Source organism: Chroicocephalus ridibundus, chromosome 4 (assembly GCF_963924245.1).
Source record: "Chroicocephalus ridibundus chromosome 4, bChrRid1.1, whole genome shotgun sequence".
Classification (NCBI taxonomy): domain Eukaryota; kingdom Metazoa; phylum Chordata; class Aves; order Charadriiformes; family Laridae; genus Chroicocephalus; species Chroicocephalus ridibundus.
The window spans coordinates 2,123,851-2,139,143 of NC_086287.1; the positions used below are offsets into that span (position 1 = coordinate 2,123,851).

Sequence of the window (15,293 nt, forward strand, 5' to 3'; positions counted from 1 at the left end):
CTGCCCCCCGGGGGGAAGCCACGTGCCCAGGCAGCAGGTAAAAATAAATATTTATTGGAAAATAGTGAATTATTCTGAGAAGGCAGTAGAAAAAAAAAAAAAAATAATAATTCTCCGTACCTCGAACTGACCTGCGTGTCACAAGCCCTGGGGGCCGCGTCCCGGGTGGCAGCGGGTTGGGTGGAGATGTCCCCTGCCCGCGGGCACCGGCGTGGGTCTGGTTTGGGTGGCGGAGCCAGCAGCGGGGCTCCCCGCCACCTCGCGTACCTGTGCCGGGTCCTTTGGCGCGGCGCGGGGCCTCAGTACGAATCCACGCTGCCAAGAAGGAAAATTGGGGACGTGTCAGCGCCAAACCGGGATGGCAGCTCACTGCGCTGGCACCCAGGCGTCGCCCAGCTCCCTGCATGGCAGCGGTACCTGGAAAAGGAGACCAGCAGGAGGACGCCCAGCAGCAGCTCCACGGCATAGAAGAGGAGGAGGATGGCGCTGAGGATGGCTTCCAGACGCAGGGCATAGGTCTGCAGCAGCAGGTAATAGGTCGCCATCACGGCCGCCGGGACGGTCAGGGCCAGGCTGATGGAGAGCGGCACCTTCCGCTGGCAAAGGTTGCCCTTGGACCCTGGGGGGCACACGGTTAGGGGGGGTGTCCCCCACAAGGCCTGTGGGCCCCTTAGGAGTGGGGGGACACGGTGAACAGCACCACCACGGTGCCAGGGGTTCCCTGGGGGCTCTGGAGCCCCGTGTCACCCTGGGAGACACCGCTGTCCCTGCACTGCTGCTTTCCCCAGGACTCAGAATGGTTAGAGTTGGAAGGGACCTTAAAGCCCATCCAGTGCCACCCCCTGCCCTGGGCAGGGACACCTCCCACCAGCCCAGGTTGCTCCAAGCCCCGTCCAACCTGGCCTTGAACCCCTCCAGGGATGGGGCAGCCACAGCTTCTCTGGGCACCCTGGGCCAGGGGCTCACCACCCTCACACCAAAGAATTTCTGCCTCAGATCTCATCCAAATCTCCCCTCTTGCAGTGGAAAACCCTTCCCCCTCGTCCCACGGCTCCCCTCCCTGATCCAGAGTCCCTCCCCAGCTTTCCTGGAGCCCCTTGAGGGCCTGGAAGGGGCTGGAAGGTCTCCCCGGAGCCTTCTCTTCTCCCGGCTGAACCCCCCCAGCTCTCTCAGCCTGTCCTCCCAGCAGAGGGGCTCCAGCCCTCCCAGCATCTCCGGGGCCTCCTCTGGCCCCGCTCCAACAGCTCCGTGTCCTTCTGCTGCTGGTGGCCCCAGCGCTGGAGGCAGCACTGCAGGGGGGTCTCCCAGAGCAGAGCAGAGGAGCAGAATCCCCCCCCTCCTCGCCCTGCTGCCCATGCTGCTGGGGATGCAGCCCAGGACATGGGGGGTTCTGGGCTGCCAGCGTACAGTGCCAGCTTGTGTTGAGCTTCTCATACACCAACACCCCCTAGTCCTTCTCCTCAGGGCTGCTCTCCAGCCATTCTCCACTCAGCCTGGATTTGTGCTTGGGGTTGCCCTGACCCAGCGTTTGGCCTGGTTGAACTCCATGAGGTTTGCATGGACCCACCTCTCCAGCCTGTCCGGATCCCTCTGGATGCCATAAAGTAGACGACTTACCGAAGAAGATGCGGGTGGCCTCAGTGCCGAGGTAGAGGAAGAGCAGCACCACGTCCAGCACCAGGTTGGTGAAGGGGTAGGGCAGCAGCAGCACTGCGGGCACAGCCATGGCCGCCCTCAGGGCCTGCACCCACAGCCTGGCCTCGGGGCAGGGGGCTGCTCCCCTGGGGGTGCCCGGGAGGGGGCTGGGATGGGGGGCTCACCTTTGTACACGAAGACGAAGGCCTCCAGGAGGAAGTAGGTAGCGCTGTACCAGCCGTTGAGGAAAAGCAGGACCTGAAGCGGCGCCGAGGAGCGCTGGCGGCCTGCGGGGCCCAAGGCGGCCGTGGGCGGGGGCGGCCCGGCCCGGCTCCCCCCCACCTCCCGCCGAACCGCGGGCCCGCTCCAGGCTCCGCTGCGCCTTGGCCGGCTCCCGGTCCCACCCCACGCCCCGCTGTCCCCCCCGCCCCACCGCGGCTCTTGGCCCCGCTGCCCACAGCGGCCCCGCACTCACTCCTGGGCGCCATCTTCCATCTCCATGGGAACCGCCGCCGCCGCCCTCGCTCCCGGCGGCGCTGGGCGGGAAAGCGGCCTCCGCCGCTCTCTCCGTCCCTCTCTATGGTTCAGGAGGACCGAGCCCCTGAATCGCCGGTTCGAGTCCCGCCGCCGGGCCAGGACCGGGGCTAAGAGATGGGGTGGGTGGGTAGCCCCGGTAGCCCTACGCGGGGCCGAGCGTCCCACGCGGTGCGAGGTGGGAATTCTGTGGCTGCAAGTGCAGCGAGGCGTGAGTAAAGCTGCCAGGACGGCAGGGAAGAGCCAGAGGGGGGAGCGCAGGGCACACAGACACCAGGCAGCTTCTGGAAAATTCAGCCAATTTATTTCTTTACCATTTACAAAAACACTCAAGTCCCAAGGGGGGTTGTGACGCCAGGATGGACCTTCCTGACGCACAGCTGGGATGCACCGCCGGCTTTCCACTGGCTCCCAGCATCCGCAGGAGCTGCACCGGTGCCAAGGCTGGTCCCTGGGAGAAAGGTGGCTGAGCCGTCCCCGTCCCCAGCGGGGCCCGTGAGGAACAGAGAGACATCGGGGGCTTCTGGGGAGCCGAGGGGAAAGACGGTGGGTCCCCCAGAGCCCGAGGGGAGCCATCAGCCGCGGAAATGGGCAAACTCCTTGCGGAGCCAGAGCGAGTCCTGGTAGAAGAGGGGGTCCCCCAGGTGCACCGCGGTTCTCTTGTAGAAGTAGCAGTAGAGCACGGCCGCTGCGGGAGGGAGGGGGGGGTGAGGGTGGGCACCCACCTTTGCCCCCAGGGGCTCCCCGAAAGGGGCAGGACACACCCCCCCAGGGATCCTGTGATGGTGAGCCCTTACCCAGCCGCTGGAAAACGAAAAGGGTCTGCAGGCCTTCGGTCCACACGAAGCGGCTGGAGTCCCTCCAGCGCAGGTTCTGAGATAGGACAGGAGCCGGGGATAAGACATCTGTGAGTTTAGGGGCTGTGCACGGGCCAGGGGAGACGCCGCCGGCTCGGGGAGCAGCCCCCCACCCCAAAGGTTAAGCAGCTCAGGGGATTTAGCCAGCGAGCCGGGACCTATTCTGGCTTCAGACTTCAGATCCTTGTAAATCCCCGTCAATCCCCAGCCCGGATGGCGTGGGCAGCGCCGACGCGGTGGCCTGCTCAGGCACCCTGGCACGGGATGGCCACTGGCCCAGCCTGAAGCATTTCCCCTGCACCAGGGCAGCAACGTGGGGATGGACCTTTACCCAGAGGCTGGAGGTTGCCCAGGGGCTGGGCAGGACACGGGGGCTGTTCCTTCGGGGCTGAGGCAGGGGACAGGAGGGAGTTTAGATGAGGGAGAGAAGGGAAAGACGCTGCCTGGACGGAGCCAGGATCCCCGACAGCCCTCGGTGCCAGCCGGGAGGGGGCCGCCCCCAAGCCCTGAGTGCTGGCGTTTGCTGGGGATTAATTCCAGGTAAACCAGGAGCTGCTGTCACGGCCTTCAGCGGGGATTACCCCAGCATGGGCTTCTGTGCCAGCACAGAGCTGGGCTTCCCCTGGGGAAAGAGGATTTTCCAGCATGTCGTGGCCCTTAGGGAAGGGGTCGGGATGGGGCAGCTCCCTTCCAGCCTGATGTCTACAGCGGGGTCATGCAGGGGGACACCAAACTGTCCCTGCGGTGGTAGATCGTGACCTTCCTCTCATCAGGGAGGGACTGAAGGGAGCAGGGGATTGTGGCGAGCAAAGCAAGCAAACCGTTGCCCATGCTGCCCGTGCCACCTGCCCTCAGGAGTAGCCGACCGCCCCGAGCCCACCCCAACCTACCATCACCCAGACGTGGAAGGAGATGCTGAGCGCCAGGTAGGCCGCCGACAGCAGGATGGTCCCCTTGAATTTGTGGAAGAGAAGATTGACCAGCCCGGCCTGGAAGACGAAGGTGTTGAAGAACATGAGGAAGATGATGATGACGTTGAAGAGAATAGCGATGTCCTGGATGCTGCAGGAGGAGAGAGACGTGGTGAGACCCCAGCCCTCCTGCCTCACCACGCTACATGCTACGTCTGCCTGGTGCTCACATGAAGAGGACGAGCTGGACGGCGGGGGCCGTGCGGAGCAGCTCCGAGAAGGAGTTGACAAAGAGGTCGTAGAAAAGCAGGATGAACTGCAGGAACAGCACCAGGCTGTAGTTGCTGGTTTGGAGCATCTTCCTTCTCCGGGGATTGGAGCCCTCAGCCCCGGCATCCCCAGCGGCAGAGCCGGCTCATGGTCCGGAGCTGTGAGGGGCTCAGCGTCGCCTCTCCCTAAAGCCGGGACCTGGAGGGGGAGCGGAGGTTTTGTTTGGCAGGGTGGGATGCACCCCCCTGCACCTCACGAACCCCCTCTGCCAGGAAACCCAAAGCAAAATCAAACCAACAGCAGATCTTGACAGTTTTTAGCATGCCGATGCAGAGCCATGCTCTGCCCCTGGTCTGTAGGCTGGGTTCTCACAAATAAGCTGTCTCCCCTCTCTTCTCACCACACAGCACCCTCAGGTTCGGTCTCTCCCACCCGCCCTCCAGCCTCACAGCTGCCCTGATCTCAGGAGAAAGACGGGAAGAAACACAGGGACGAAGGAGACGTGCGAGTTCCAGGGAGCAGCGTCCAGGCAGGTTACTCACACCTCTGGCACTGGACAAACCCTAAACCTGCCGACGGCTCCATGGGCAGTGCTGAGCAGGCCACGCTACGGGGACAGGTTTGGGCACGCCGTGTCCCAACATCGCTCTCCTCCGCCCCACCCCAGGACCGCGCACCCTGCCTGGGGCAGCTGGTCAGAGAGAGGGGACGAGGACACGGCGAGGGAGCGGGGCTGGCTGGGGACAAGCGAGGAGGCACAGCCCCTCCGCCTGCTTCTCCCATTGCTGACAGCCAGCTGGGGACGCGCGCTGCCTGGGGACAGCGGCAGGGCAGGGCGTGACACAGAGGGAGGTAAGGCGGTGGCATGGGGGGGGGTGCCCAGGAAAATAGGGTATCCCCTGTGTCCCCTTGCGCTGAAGCCTTCCTTCTCTGAAAGGGAGCCACGGGGCTGGATGCGGGGTGGAAAGGGGGCAGCTCCCCGCACGCCCAGGTCCCATGCCACCCCCGGGTCCCGTGCCACCTCCCTTCACACAGCCACCACGCAGAGGTCCTCACCCTGCGTGGCCCCCTGGTCCCCTCTTGCCTCCCCACGCAGCCCCCGGCCACCCCCTTCCCCTCCACCCCAGTCCCTGAGGAGGCCGCAGCGCCACCGGGGGTCCCCCAGGTCCTGTGTCCGTCCCCCCCCCCCGGGTCCCCGTCCCACCCCACCGGCTCAATCCGGGGTGCCCGGGGCTGTAGGTGCCGGCAGTCCCCGCCGCCTCCCACCCTCCACCTGCCGGCAGCAGCCCCAGCGCTGACCTGCGGCCGCCATCTTCCGTCTCCACGGCAACGGCGCGGCCACCGAGGCGGGGGCGGAAGTGGGCGGCTGGAGGAACCGCCGCTCTGGCCGCCGCTTCTCGTTGGCCGCCGGCCCAGGAGGTGTTGGGCGGGAGCCACCACCGAGGCGAGCGGCCAGAGCGGCGCCGGCCAACATGGAGGCGGCCGGCGAGGCCGAGGGGGCGGCGGGGCCCGGCGGGCGGCGGGCGGGCCTGAGGTACGGCCCCGGGACCAGGCCGGGCCCCGCGTCCCCGGGGCTGGGAGAGACGTGGGGCCGGCTCCCTGTTCCCGGGACCGGGAAGGAGCCGCGGCGCCCTGTGTTCCGGGTTCGGGGGAGCCTCGGAGCCAGGCCCCGTGTCCCCGGGCCCCGTGTTCCCGGGGTGCTGGGAGCTGTGGTGCTAGGCCCTGTGTTACCAGGTGTGGGGGGACTGTGGTGGAGTTGTGGAGCTGGCCCCCATGCCTGTAGGCCGAGGGGAGCCGTGGGGCCAGGCCCCATGTCCGCGGGCCCAGGGGAGCTGTGGGGCCAGGCCTAGGGGAGCCCTTGGGGCCCGGGCTTTGTGGGAGCCATGGGGCCAGGCCCAGGGGAACCTTGATGTCCAGGCTTTGGGGGAGCCATAAGGCCAGGCCTCATGTCCCCAGGCCAGGGGAACCTTGGGGCCCAGGCTTTAAGGGAGCCGTGGGGCCAGGCCTCATGTTCTCAGGCCTAGGGGAACCTTGAGGCCCAGGCTTTGAGGGACCCGTGGGGACAGGCCCAGGGGAGCCGTGGGGCCGCTCAGCGCCATGGCGAGCATTGCAAGGCCTCGGCGTGAGTGGGCGGCTGAGCTTGTGATCCCTACGCAGCGCCGGGGCTTTGTCCCACCCACCTCATCTCTCACGGTCCCGTGGGGCGGCCAATCTGGGGCAGACAGGGCCATCCCCCGCCCTAGGAGGGACATAAATATCTATTTCTGGAGGCAGATGCAAATCACCAGGCAAATGAGCGCAGCCAGGCTCCTGCCAGTCACCTGCTCGAGCCCCGTGGGCTGAGGGCAGCGCCGAGGGCAGGGCCGTGCTAGTCCCGCTCCCCAGCCCAGGCTGGATTGTGGGGCTGTTGCCCACGGGTCCCCCCAACCCTCCTGGAGCAGGTGGGGCGAGGGTTGGCCCAGAGTTGGGCAGGAGGGAGCCGGGGTGCTGGGGCTGCCAGGGTCCAGGTCAGGGGGGTACAAGAATGTCTCCTCGCACCCAGCTGCGGAGAGTTCTGTGCTGTGGGTGCAGCTGGAGGGGTACAAGGTGCTGAGGGGGGGTCGAGAGGTGTCAATGGGGAGACGGAAGGGGAGCTGGGGTGCAGGTTTGGGGGTGCTGGGGGGACGGAGAGAGGGTAAGTGTGTGTGAGAGGGAGGGGATCAGATCAGTGTGTTCTTGGGGACAACGTAGGGGGGGCTGGGGGGGCTGTGGAAAGGTGTAAGGTTACAGGAGACACCTAGACCCCCTGTGAGGTCCTTGCTACTGTCCCCTGGGCACGGCCCTGGGGCGCAGCCTGCCAGGGCCGCACGGAGGGTTGCTGCCCAGGAATCTGGCTCTGAAGGAGCCGGTTTCACCCTGCGTGTCCCCAGCTGGCCCGCTGCAGCCCTGGCGTCCTTCCCAGGCCAGGGAGCAGCTGGGCCACGGCCACCCCTCCTCGGGGTGCCTCGTTCCCCTTTCAGTCTGGCTCCTCCCTGGGAGTGTCTGCACGCAGGCGAGAGCCGGTGGCGGCAGAAAACCCCGGCGGCGGCTGAGCGGACACCTTGCTTTTCCCCAGGCATCGCCGTCCCGTCGCGGAGATGCTGGATCTGCCCTTCCTACCCTTCTGCGCCTTCCTGGGCGGCCTGGGCTTCGTCTGCGTGGCCTTCGTGAGCGCCTGGTGCCAGCATTGGCGCGGTGGCTTTGCCTGGGATGGCAGCGCCCAGATGTTTAACTGGCACCCGGTGCTGATGGTGACGGGCATGGTGGTGCTGTACGGCGCAGGTGAGCGGGGGCGTGCGGGGCGGTGCGGCGCGGCCCTGGCACGGCTCCTGCCTGACCCTCTCGCCCAACAGCGGCCCTGGTGTATCGCCTGCCCCCCGCCTGGAGAGGCCCCAAGTTCCCCTGGAAGGTGCTGCACGGCGCCCTGGCCCTGGCAGCCTTCGTCCTGGCCGTGCTGGGGCTGGTGGCCGTCTTTCGCTTCCACAACGACAACGGGACGCCCAACATGTATTCGCTGCACAGCTGGCTGGGGCTGGCCACCGTGCTGCTCTTCTCCTGCCAGGTGGGTGCTGCTCTAGCCCCCTGTCCCCTCGTGCCCGTCGCCCTCTCACCTTCCCTCACCCCATCCCTTCATGCCCGTCACCCTCTCGCGTTCCCTCACCCCATCCCTTCATGCCCGTCGCCCGCTCACCTTCCCTCACCCCATCCCTTCATGCCCGTCGCCCGCTCACCTTCCCTCACCCCGTCCCCTTGTGCCCGTCGCCCGCTCACCTTCCCTCACCCCGTCCCCTCGTGCCCATCGCCCTCTCACCTTCCCTCACCCCATCCCTTCATGCCCGTCGCCCGCTCACCTTCCCTCACCCCGTCCCCTCGTGCCCGTCGCCCGCTCACCTTCCCTCACCCCATCCCTTCATGCCCGTCGCCCGCTCACCTTCCCTCACCCCGTCCCCTCGTGCCCGTCGCCCGCTCACCTTCCCTCCCTGCAGTGGGTGGCCGGCTTCAGCGCCTTCCTGCTGCCCTGGGCTCCTACCTGGCTCCGTGCCCTCTACAAGCCCATCCACGTCTTCTTCGGCTCCATCATCCTCCTGCTGTCCGTAGCTTCGTGCGTGTCAGGCATCAATGAGAAGCTCTTCTTCAGCCTGTGAGCATCATGGCGGGCGTGGGGAGAGCCTTTGCAGGGAGGGAGGCTTGGAGGGGGGAAATTGGGCTGTTCGTTGCCTCTCAGTGCCAGAAGTGGCATGGAGTGAAACCGAGCACTGGGTGGAGGAGGGAAGCGAGCGATTCCTCACTGAGGCGCGTGGTTAACCTGCACAGCTCCCTGCTGCAGGGGGGTATGGGGTTGTGTGGGCTCAGGGGAATGCTGGGCGCATCCGGGAAAGCTCTTGGCCCTTCTTCTCCCAAGGAAGAATGGGACGACGGCGTACAAGCTCCTGCCTCCTGAGGCTGTTTTTGCCAACACTCTGGGTCTCCTCATCCTCCTCTTTGGGGTGCTGGTCCTGGGCGCCCTGTCCAGGCCGAGCTGGAAGCGCCCTGACGCCGACTCCCCGGACTCTTGCCAGGTACCAGCTCCGCTGTGGGGGGACGCAGGTCACAGGGTGGCTTTGGGGAGCCGAGCTGGGGGACCTGCCTCGCACCGCAGCCCCGGCTGGCCCGTCCCCGGGGTGGGGAGGACCGGGGGGCGCAGGCACCGGGCTCACCCACGCTCTCCCCACAGCCCTTGCTCACCGCCGAGCGCTGACGCCTGTCGAGGCCTCTCCCTGCCCTCCCGGGACTGCCAGCCCCGAGCTCTTCATCCCCGTCGCTCCCCTGCCTGCTCTGCCAGCCCTGCCTTTGGCCTGTCACCTTGCCCTCACCGGGGACTCCATCTGCCTGTATCCGACGCGCATCTGCCTGCGGGAGGCACGGGCACAGCATCCTTAACGGCAGAGACGTGCTGCGGCGAGGACGTCTCTTTGCCTCTTTCGTGGCCTGGCGTTGGCTTCTTGCCTGCCGTAGGATGGGGGCAGCCGCAGCGTGATGCTCCCGCCTGCGTCCTCGGGTCTCTGCTTGCCAGTTCCTGCCAGGTCCAGCTGGCCCCTTGCGCCTGGACCTCGCTCCGTGCCAAACTGGCTGCCCTCGAGCCCTCCCCGGACCACGCAGCGCCATCGCTCAATGCAGCGGCCGGAGCCGTCAGAGCCTCGTCGGACCAGAAGCCACCGGAGGAGCACCCCTGTGCCTGGCAGCGCTGCTGCCCCCCGACTGTCTCCTGTGCGAGGGTGCCCAGCTCAGGGCAGTGGGGACAGAGGGGACCCTCGCACCGTGCCTTGCCCTTCATCGGGCTGTTTGTGCCTCTCCCTTCGCCCCGCGGGTGCGGGGACCAGCTGAGCAGCCTCCCAGGGCTCTTGTGGACACGTAATAAACCGCTGGCTTCTGCAGCGCTCCTGCGCCCACGTCCTTGGGGACAAGGGGGGTACCAGGGGCTGGGGCAGGAGTGGTGGGTGCCTGGGGAGCAGGTCTCGGTGCTGGCTGAGCCCAGCCATGCTCTCTGGGGGCTGTGTCCCCTCTGAAGACCTGGGTTGTCCTGGTAGCTTGAACCCCCCTCGGTAGCCTGGGCTCACGCTGGCCGGTTCCCCTGCTCACCCCAGGCCCTTGCTCCAGCTTGGGGCCACCCTGTGCTGGGGGGCAGGCTCTTCCCCGTCCCCCAGTTCTTCTTTGTCCCCTTCTCAGAGCCTCTTCCAGGCCCCGTGCCTGGGGCCATGTGAGCCCAGTGGTTTCCCCTCCCAGCACCCGGTGGGGAGGACTCGTGGCCAGCCCAGAAGCTTCCTTCCTCCCTCCCCAGCAGAGTCACGCTCACGCTGGAGCACAGGACCAGCTGGATAGGTTTCAAACTGCAAGAGGGGAGATTGAGATGAGATCTGAGGGAGAAATTGTTTGCTGTGAGGGCGGTGAGCCCCTGGCCCAGGTTGCCCAGAGAAGCTGTGGCTGCCCCATCCCTGGAGGGGTTCAAGGCCAGGTTGGACGGGGCTTGGAGCAACCTGGGCTGGTGGGAGGTGTCCCTGCCCAGGGCAGGGGGTGGCACTGGGTGATCTTTAAGGTCCCTCCCAACCTGAACCGTTCTATAAGCTCTGCTCCTGTCCCCCTTGGCGTGGGGACACATCCTGGAGGAGCCGGCCACATCCCCACCAGCCCCAGTCCCCACCATCCCATCACTCTCGTGGTGATGGATGCTCTGGACCAAGCTTAGGGGGACCACGAGGTTTTATTGGGTGTACGTGGGGCATGTGGCCGAGTCCCCTGTCACCCCTGGAACCCTCAGCTCCGCAGCCCCTCCAGCACGGCCTTCAGCACGGCCGCCGCCGCCACCGCCCCGGGGTCGGGCTGCAGGAGCTGGGCAGAGCTGATGTAGCTGGCTCTGCCCGCCCCGGCTTCCATGTGCCTGGTGGCCTCCGCCGCGGCCTCTGCGCTCTGCCGGGGAAAAACAGGGTCTGCTCAGGATGCGGCTGGGCCAGCTGGCATGTTACCGGGCCGGGCCAGCTGGCATGTCACCGGGCCAGCCCAGCGTGGCAATTCCCACCCTGTCCCTTGCCAGTTACCTGCACGGCGGTGGCCAGCACCTGCAGCAGGTCGGCACCGGGGCTGCGCAGGGCGTGCAGAGCCTGCGCCGCAGCCCACAGCGAGTCCAACTGGGAGAGATGGGGAAAGGGGCTGAGAGCCAGTGCCGTGGCCAGGCTGCCAGCCCCCGTGGCTAGCGAGCTGGCTTTGCCCCACGTCCCCCAGAATGCCAGTACTCACCATCGTCCTGTCCCCCGGCGCAGCTCCTCCGTACCTGCGTGGGGTGCAGGGGGTTGTCAGGGTCTTGCAGAGGGATTTGGGGGTCCCGGGAGGGGTCCCGCGGCACTCACCGCTGCATGGCTTCGATGCCGGCATCCATGGCATCAGCCCACGTTGGGAGGTCGTTGCGGTTGTGCAGGGGCCAGGCGGCCGCCGTCAGGAAGAGCCCATAGAGCTGCCGGGGACACCGTCCCCGTCACCGCCCGCGGTGGTGGCACAGCCAGGGTGTCCCCCCCACCCCATCCCTCCTCTCGCCCCGCACTCACCACGCCGGAGGAGCCCCCCATCTTCTCCAGCAGCAGGTCGGCCAGGGCGGAGAGGAGCTGGGCTGGGGCTGCCGGCGGGGGCCGGGCACGCACCCACTCCTGGATGGCTGCAGGGACGGGGGCGAGAATGGGCTGGGGGTGCTCCCCTCGGCCGACCCACGGAGCCCCAGGGACCCCCATCTCTCCTGGGGGCAGCCGTGGGCCCTTAAACACCCCAGGGGCACCCATCTGTCCCTTGGGGGACGCGCGCTGTGTCAAGAGCCGTGGGTGGGAGATGTCACCCGTGCCCATCCCTGGGGGAGACAGGGAAACTGAGGCACGGGGAGGTGACAGCTCCTGGGGGACTAGAGCCCCCTGGGGCTGCCCGTACCGTTGCTGATCTCTGTCCCTGGGGGACAAAGGGGGATTGTCCCCCACTCCGTGCCTTGGGGCAGCTGCTGCTGGACGCAGCGGCACTTCAGGGCTGTGACTCCCAGGGTGTGGGGACCTTGTCCCCTAGGAAGGGACAGCCGGGGGGCACCTTGTACCCCAGGGAGGGGCAGCATGGGGGCAGATCCTTCTCCCCAGCTGGAGAGAACAGCTCAGGGCTCCCCAAGAACGGACGTCCCAAGGAAGCCCCCGCTCCTGGGCGGTGATGGCTGGGGTACCCTCTCCCCACAAGTCCCCTGCCCATGGCCCCCCCACCCCCGGCACTCCCCAGGGTGCCAGCACCCACCTCGGGCAGCCCGGGCGTGCGTGTGGCCGCAGTCCCCGTCACCCGCCGCACGGTCCAGCTCATTGAGCTTGTCCTGCATGTCCAGCAGGGTGCTGCACACCCGCTCCAGGACCCGCTGGGCCCGCGCTGTGCCAGGACCTGCGGGGAGGAGACGTCACCCCTGCCCATCCCCGGGGGAGACAGGGAAACTGAGGCACGGGGAGGTGACAGCTCCCGGGGGGACTCGAGCCCCCTGGGGCTGCCCGTACCCTTGCTGATCTCGTGCTGCGCGGTCCCTGGTCCCTCATTCGGTGCTGGCAACTCCTGTCTCTGGCTCGTCGCAGGTGCCGCGGCCAGGTTGGGCCAAGCCATGGCCGTGGTGTCGGCATCTTGGAGTAGCAGGAGGTGAAAGGCGAGTCCCAGTTCAGCCGGATTCCGCTGGATCCTCACCCGTCCTGTCACCCAGCACCCGGGGACCCCCCCGTCCCCGTCCCGTGCCACATCCCCGCCGGCGGGCACTCACCGATCAGCTTCACGAGCTCGTCATCCACCAGCATGAGGGTGAGGGAGACCCCGGCCATCTCCAGTGCCGTCATGAAGGAGCCCACCAAAGCCCGGGCGATGCGGACGCCTCGGCTCTCTGCAGGCACGGGGGGATGTGCGTGAGTAAGGGGGTGGCGGGGGGGGGGTGTTGCAGGAAGGGTCCCCAGGAGCAGAAGAGCCAGGGAATGGTGTCCCAAGGTCCCTCCTGCGCTCACCCAGGCGACGCACGGCTGCGCCGGCCACGATGCCCAGCTCCAGGCAGGACAGCCCGCCCAGGTTGTTCACCACCAGCACCACGGAGGCTCCTGCAGGGTAAGGGGCAGAATGAGACCCCCGCCCAGGGAGTCTGGGGTGGGGGGCATGGAGGGCTAGGGGGGCTCACCGGGGCTCAGGGGCAGGCGGGAGGCGTTGGAGGGGTCCGTCATGTGCGCCAGCATCGTCTCCACCGCCTCATCCGCCGGCAGCACCTGGGGGGCACAAGGGGGCCTGTGAGGGCAGAGCAGGGGGGTGACGAGGGGCAGAATTTGGCGGGGGGGGGGGGGAAACGGGACGGGCACGGAACACAGGACAGTGGGGCCCCGCTCACCTTCATCCTGCGCACTCCCGCCTCGCCGTGGATCCCTGCGGAGATGGGGCAGCATCACCCCATGCTGTGGGCACCTCCCGCACCGGGCGATGCCTGTCCCATGGGGGACAGGGGGCAAGCAGCCCCCTCCGGGGCATGGAGGGGGGCGGGGGGGGGGGGGTGGTTACTCACCCAGGCCCAGCTCCATCTCATCGTCAGCCAGCCGGAAGGTGGGCTTGGACCCCGGGACGCTGCAGGGGGACAGGCTGAGACCCAGAGTACCTGTGTGGGGAGGGAAGACGGGGTTAAACCTGGGGGATTTGGGGCTGATGGGGGCGGGCTCTGATTTGCCCCAGGGCTGTGAACTTCCAAGAGGGATGGGGGGGGGGGGAGCTGGAGGACAAGGCACAGCACCCCCGGGGGTCCCCGAAGGGCAGCAAGGGGTCCTGTGTGTGTACCCATGGCTTTGGTGGCCGCCGACACCTTCTTGACGATCTCATCCAGGCTCGCCCCCGCCTCGGCCAGGGCCCCCGCCACCTGCGAAAGGCAGCGGTGGGTGAGGGACCGTGGGCCCCCCGCCCCCCCCCCCCAGGGACACGGTGAGTCCCTGAGCACCAGCGTCACCCTACGGACCTTGTGTACGAGGACGGTGCCGCACAGCCCGCGGCGCCCGGCTTTCTTGGGGGCGGCGAAGGCGCTGTCGTCCCCCACCACCACCATCCGCACGTTGGCCCCCTCCGCCCGCGCCCGCTCCAGCGCCAGCCCGAAGTTCAGCCGGTCCCCGGTGTAGTTCTTCACGATCAGGAGGGTCCCAGCTGCGGGGGCAAGGGGAGGACACGGAGAGGCGGGGAGTGAAGCCACGGCGGAGGGGTGAAGCCCCAACCCGTGTCCCACCATGTCACCCTACCTGCGCCAGCCTGTGTCACCGCTCGGATGGCCGCCAGGATGCTGCCCACAGCCGGAGAGGTGAAGACGGCGCCGGCCACCACGCCGGTCAGCATGCCCTTACCGATGTACCCTGCGGAAAGGGACAACCTGCTCGGGGCTGTGCCGGGGGCAACCAGCCCGCGGCGGCGGTGGGGGGCTCACCTGCATGGGCGGGCTCGTGGCCAGAGCCCCCCCCGGATAACAGGGCCACCCGTCCCCGGATGGCCGCCAGGTCGGCGCGCAGGACCACCCGGTGTCCCTGCAGGAGCCGAAGCCCGGGGTTGCAGGCCACCAGCCCCGCCAGCGCGTCATCGGCGCAGCACGCCACCGAGTTGACCAGCTTCTTGGGGACCTGGTGACACACAGAGGCGGGGGGTGGCGGGGCACGGGGACGGCATCCCAACCCCAGGGGGGTCCCCGCCGTCCCGGGCTCACCTCCATGCGGGCGGTGGGATGTAGGATCCTCTGCAGCCTCTCAGCTCCGAGTCTGAACTCCGTGGGGAGGGCAAGGTCCGCTGCCGGTGGGGGCTGGCCCGCGTCCCGCCTGGGGATCCCGTGGGGACAGCCTGGCCTGGCACGTGGACAGCAGGAGGGGGACAGGGAGGGATGGCGGGGGGGGCGGGGGGTGACTGGTCAGAGGGGGGAGCTGAGTTCAGTGCTGTCCCCAAATAGGGGGGGGGACAACCTCCTAGGGTATGTTTAGGGTGGGCCGAGCCCCACGGCAGGGACTCCCCTGATAGGGTGAAGGACCAAGATGGGAGCACACACACCACACACACCCCCCCCGCCCACCCCAAGCAGGGACCCCATCCTGGGGTGGGGGGGACCAGGGTGGGAGCAACCCCCCAGCGCTTATTCCTTGCAGGGCTGGGGGGGGACCGTGGTGGGAGCATCCCCCCCAAAGCAGGGATCCCCTCCCGGGGCAAAAGGGAAGTGGGGGGCACCCACCCGTGTCCCCCTCTGCCCCAGGGACAGCGTCCCGTCCCGTCCCCCCCAGCACGGACCCCCTTTTTGGGGTGCGGGGGGACGAGGGGGTGCATCCCTCCGTGTCCTACGCTGAGGACCCCGATGGTGCAGCGCAACCCCTCCCCACCAGGGACACCTGCTGGGGGAGTGTGGGGTGACGAGGGGGTGGGCACCCCGAGAGGGACCCCCCCAAAACAGGGACCCGCCGGAGCATCCCCCCTTCCCCACCTTCCCTCTCGTCTGCTCCTGGGGGTCCTCCGGGCTGCCTAGAGCGGCACCGTGCGGCCCCTTCCGCTG

At 67.8% G+C, this 15,293-nt stretch overlaps 4 protein-coding genes across 8 annotated transcripts; 1 reads left to right on the forward strand and 3 right to left on the reverse strand.

Moving 5' to 3' along the window:
* Window positions 1-38: 38 nt before the first annotated feature.
* TMEM216 (transmembrane protein 216) lies at window positions 39-2,182 on the reverse strand. The gene is made up of 5 exons (XM_063333461.1): window positions 2,111-2,182; window positions 1,821-1,922; window positions 1,618-1,710; window positions 418-619; window positions 39-315 (listed from the first exon to the last, which is right to left on the reverse strand). Exons 1-5 carry the CDS (start codon window positions 2,121-2,123, stop codon window positions 300-302), a joined length of 426 nt encoding a protein of 141 aa, XP_063189531.1. The 5' UTR covers window positions 2,124-2,182; the 3' UTR covers window positions 39-299.
* Window positions 2,183-2,461: 279 nt separating this feature from the next.
* TMEM138 (transmembrane protein 138) lies at window positions 2,462-5,640 on the reverse strand. Of its 2 annotated transcripts, none has more exons than XM_063333457.1 (5): window positions 5,507-5,640; window positions 4,168-4,405; window positions 3,917-4,088; window positions 2,967-3,042; window positions 2,462-2,857 (listed from the first exon to the last, which is right to left on the reverse strand). In XM_063333457.1, the coding sequence occupies exons 2-5, from the start codon at window positions 4,293-4,295 to the stop codon at window positions 2,745-2,747; spliced, it is 489 nt and encodes a 162-aa protein (XP_063189527.1). In that variant the 5' UTR covers window positions 4,296-4,405; window positions 5,507-5,640; the 3' UTR covers window positions 2,462-2,744. The 2 variants fall into 2 exon arrangements, with proteins under 2 accessions (XP_063189527.1, XP_063189528.1); XM_063333458.1 differs by having other exon boundaries at window positions 5,417-5,517.
* Window positions 5,576-10,018, forward strand: LOC134514976 (lysosomal membrane ascorbate-dependent ferrireductase CYB561A3). Of its 4 annotated transcripts, none has more exons than XM_063333442.1 (6): window positions 5,576-5,741; window positions 7,302-7,507; window positions 7,579-7,787; window positions 8,212-8,366; window positions 8,628-8,784; window positions 8,940-10,018. In XM_063333442.1, the coding sequence occupies exons 1-6, from the start codon at window positions 5,680-5,682 to the stop codon at window positions 8,961-8,963; spliced, it is 813 nt and encodes a 270-aa protein (XP_063189512.1). In that variant the 5' UTR covers window positions 5,576-5,679; the 3' UTR covers window positions 8,964-10,018. The 4 variants fall into 4 exon arrangements, with proteins under 4 accessions (XP_063189512.1, XP_063189515.1, XP_063189513.1 ...); XM_063333445.1 differs by lacking the exon at window positions 5,576-5,741 and adding an exon at window positions 5,761-5,941; XM_063333443.1 differs by lacking the exon at window positions 5,576-5,741 and adding an exon at window positions 5,966-6,648.
* A 412-nt stretch (window positions 10,019-10,430) lies between these two features.
* Window positions 10,431-15,293, reverse strand: TKFC (triokinase and FMN cyclase). The gene is made up of 18 exons (XM_063333408.1): window positions 15,225-15,293; window positions 14,466-14,601; window positions 14,193-14,382; window positions 14,011-14,121; window positions 13,737-13,918; window positions 13,562-13,640; window positions 13,296-13,385; window positions 13,125-13,159; window positions 12,921-13,005; window positions 12,754-12,843; window positions 12,519-12,635; window positions 12,265-12,384; window positions 12,017-12,154; window positions 11,302-11,408; window positions 11,107-11,210; window positions 10,997-11,030; window positions 10,798-10,887; window positions 10,431-10,669 (listed from the first exon to the last, which is right to left on the reverse strand). Exons 2-18 carry the CDS (start codon window positions 14,469-14,471, stop codon window positions 10,517-10,519), a joined length of 1,731 nt encoding a protein of 576 aa, XP_063189478.1. The 5' UTR covers window positions 14,472-14,601; window positions 15,225-15,293; the 3' UTR covers window positions 10,431-10,516.

Coding starts and splice junctions, on each gene's coding strand:
- TMEM138 (XM_063333457.1), bottom strand. CDS start 4,295: ATGCTCCAAACCAGCAACTACAGCCTGGTGCTGTTCCTGCAGTTCATC. Junction 4,089..4,167: donor GTCCAGCTCGTCCTCTTCAT/GTGAGCACCAGG, acceptor CTCCTCCTGCAG/CATCCAGGACATCGCTATTC. Junction 3,043..3,916: donor CCTTCCACGTCTGGGTGATG/GTAGGTTGGGGT, acceptor GTCCTATCTCAG/AACCTGCGCTGGAGGGACTC.
- TKFC (XM_063333408.1), bottom strand. Junction 13,160..13,295: donor TGAGATGGAGCTGGGCCTGG/GTGAGTAACCAC, acceptor CCATCTCCGCAG/GGATCCACGGCGAGGCGGGA. Junction 11,409..12,016: donor GCACGCCCGGGCTGCCCGAG/GTGGGTGCTGGC, acceptor CCGTCCCTGCAG/CCATCCAGGAGTGGGTGCGT.
- LOC134514976 (XM_063333442.1), top strand. CDS start 5,680: ATGGAGGCGGCCGGCGAGGCCGAGGGGGCGGCGGGGCCCGGCGGGCGG. Junction 5,742..7,301: donor GGGCGGCGGGCGGGCCTGAG/GTACGGCCCCGG, acceptor GCTTTTCCCCAG/GCATCGCCGTCCCGTCGCGG. Junction 8,367..8,627: donor GAGAAGCTCTTCTTCAGCCT/GTGAGCATCATG, acceptor TCTTCTCCCAAG/GAAGAATGGGACGACGGCGT.
- TMEM216 (XM_063333461.1), bottom strand. Junction 1,711..1,820: donor CTTCGTCTTCGTGTACAAAG/GTGAGCCCCCCA, acceptor CTGTGCCCGCAG/TGCTGCTGCTGCCCTACCCC. Junction 620..1,617: donor GGCCACCCGCATCTTCTTCG/GTAAGTCGTCTA, acceptor TGTGCCCCCCAG/GGTCCAAGGGCAACCTTTGC.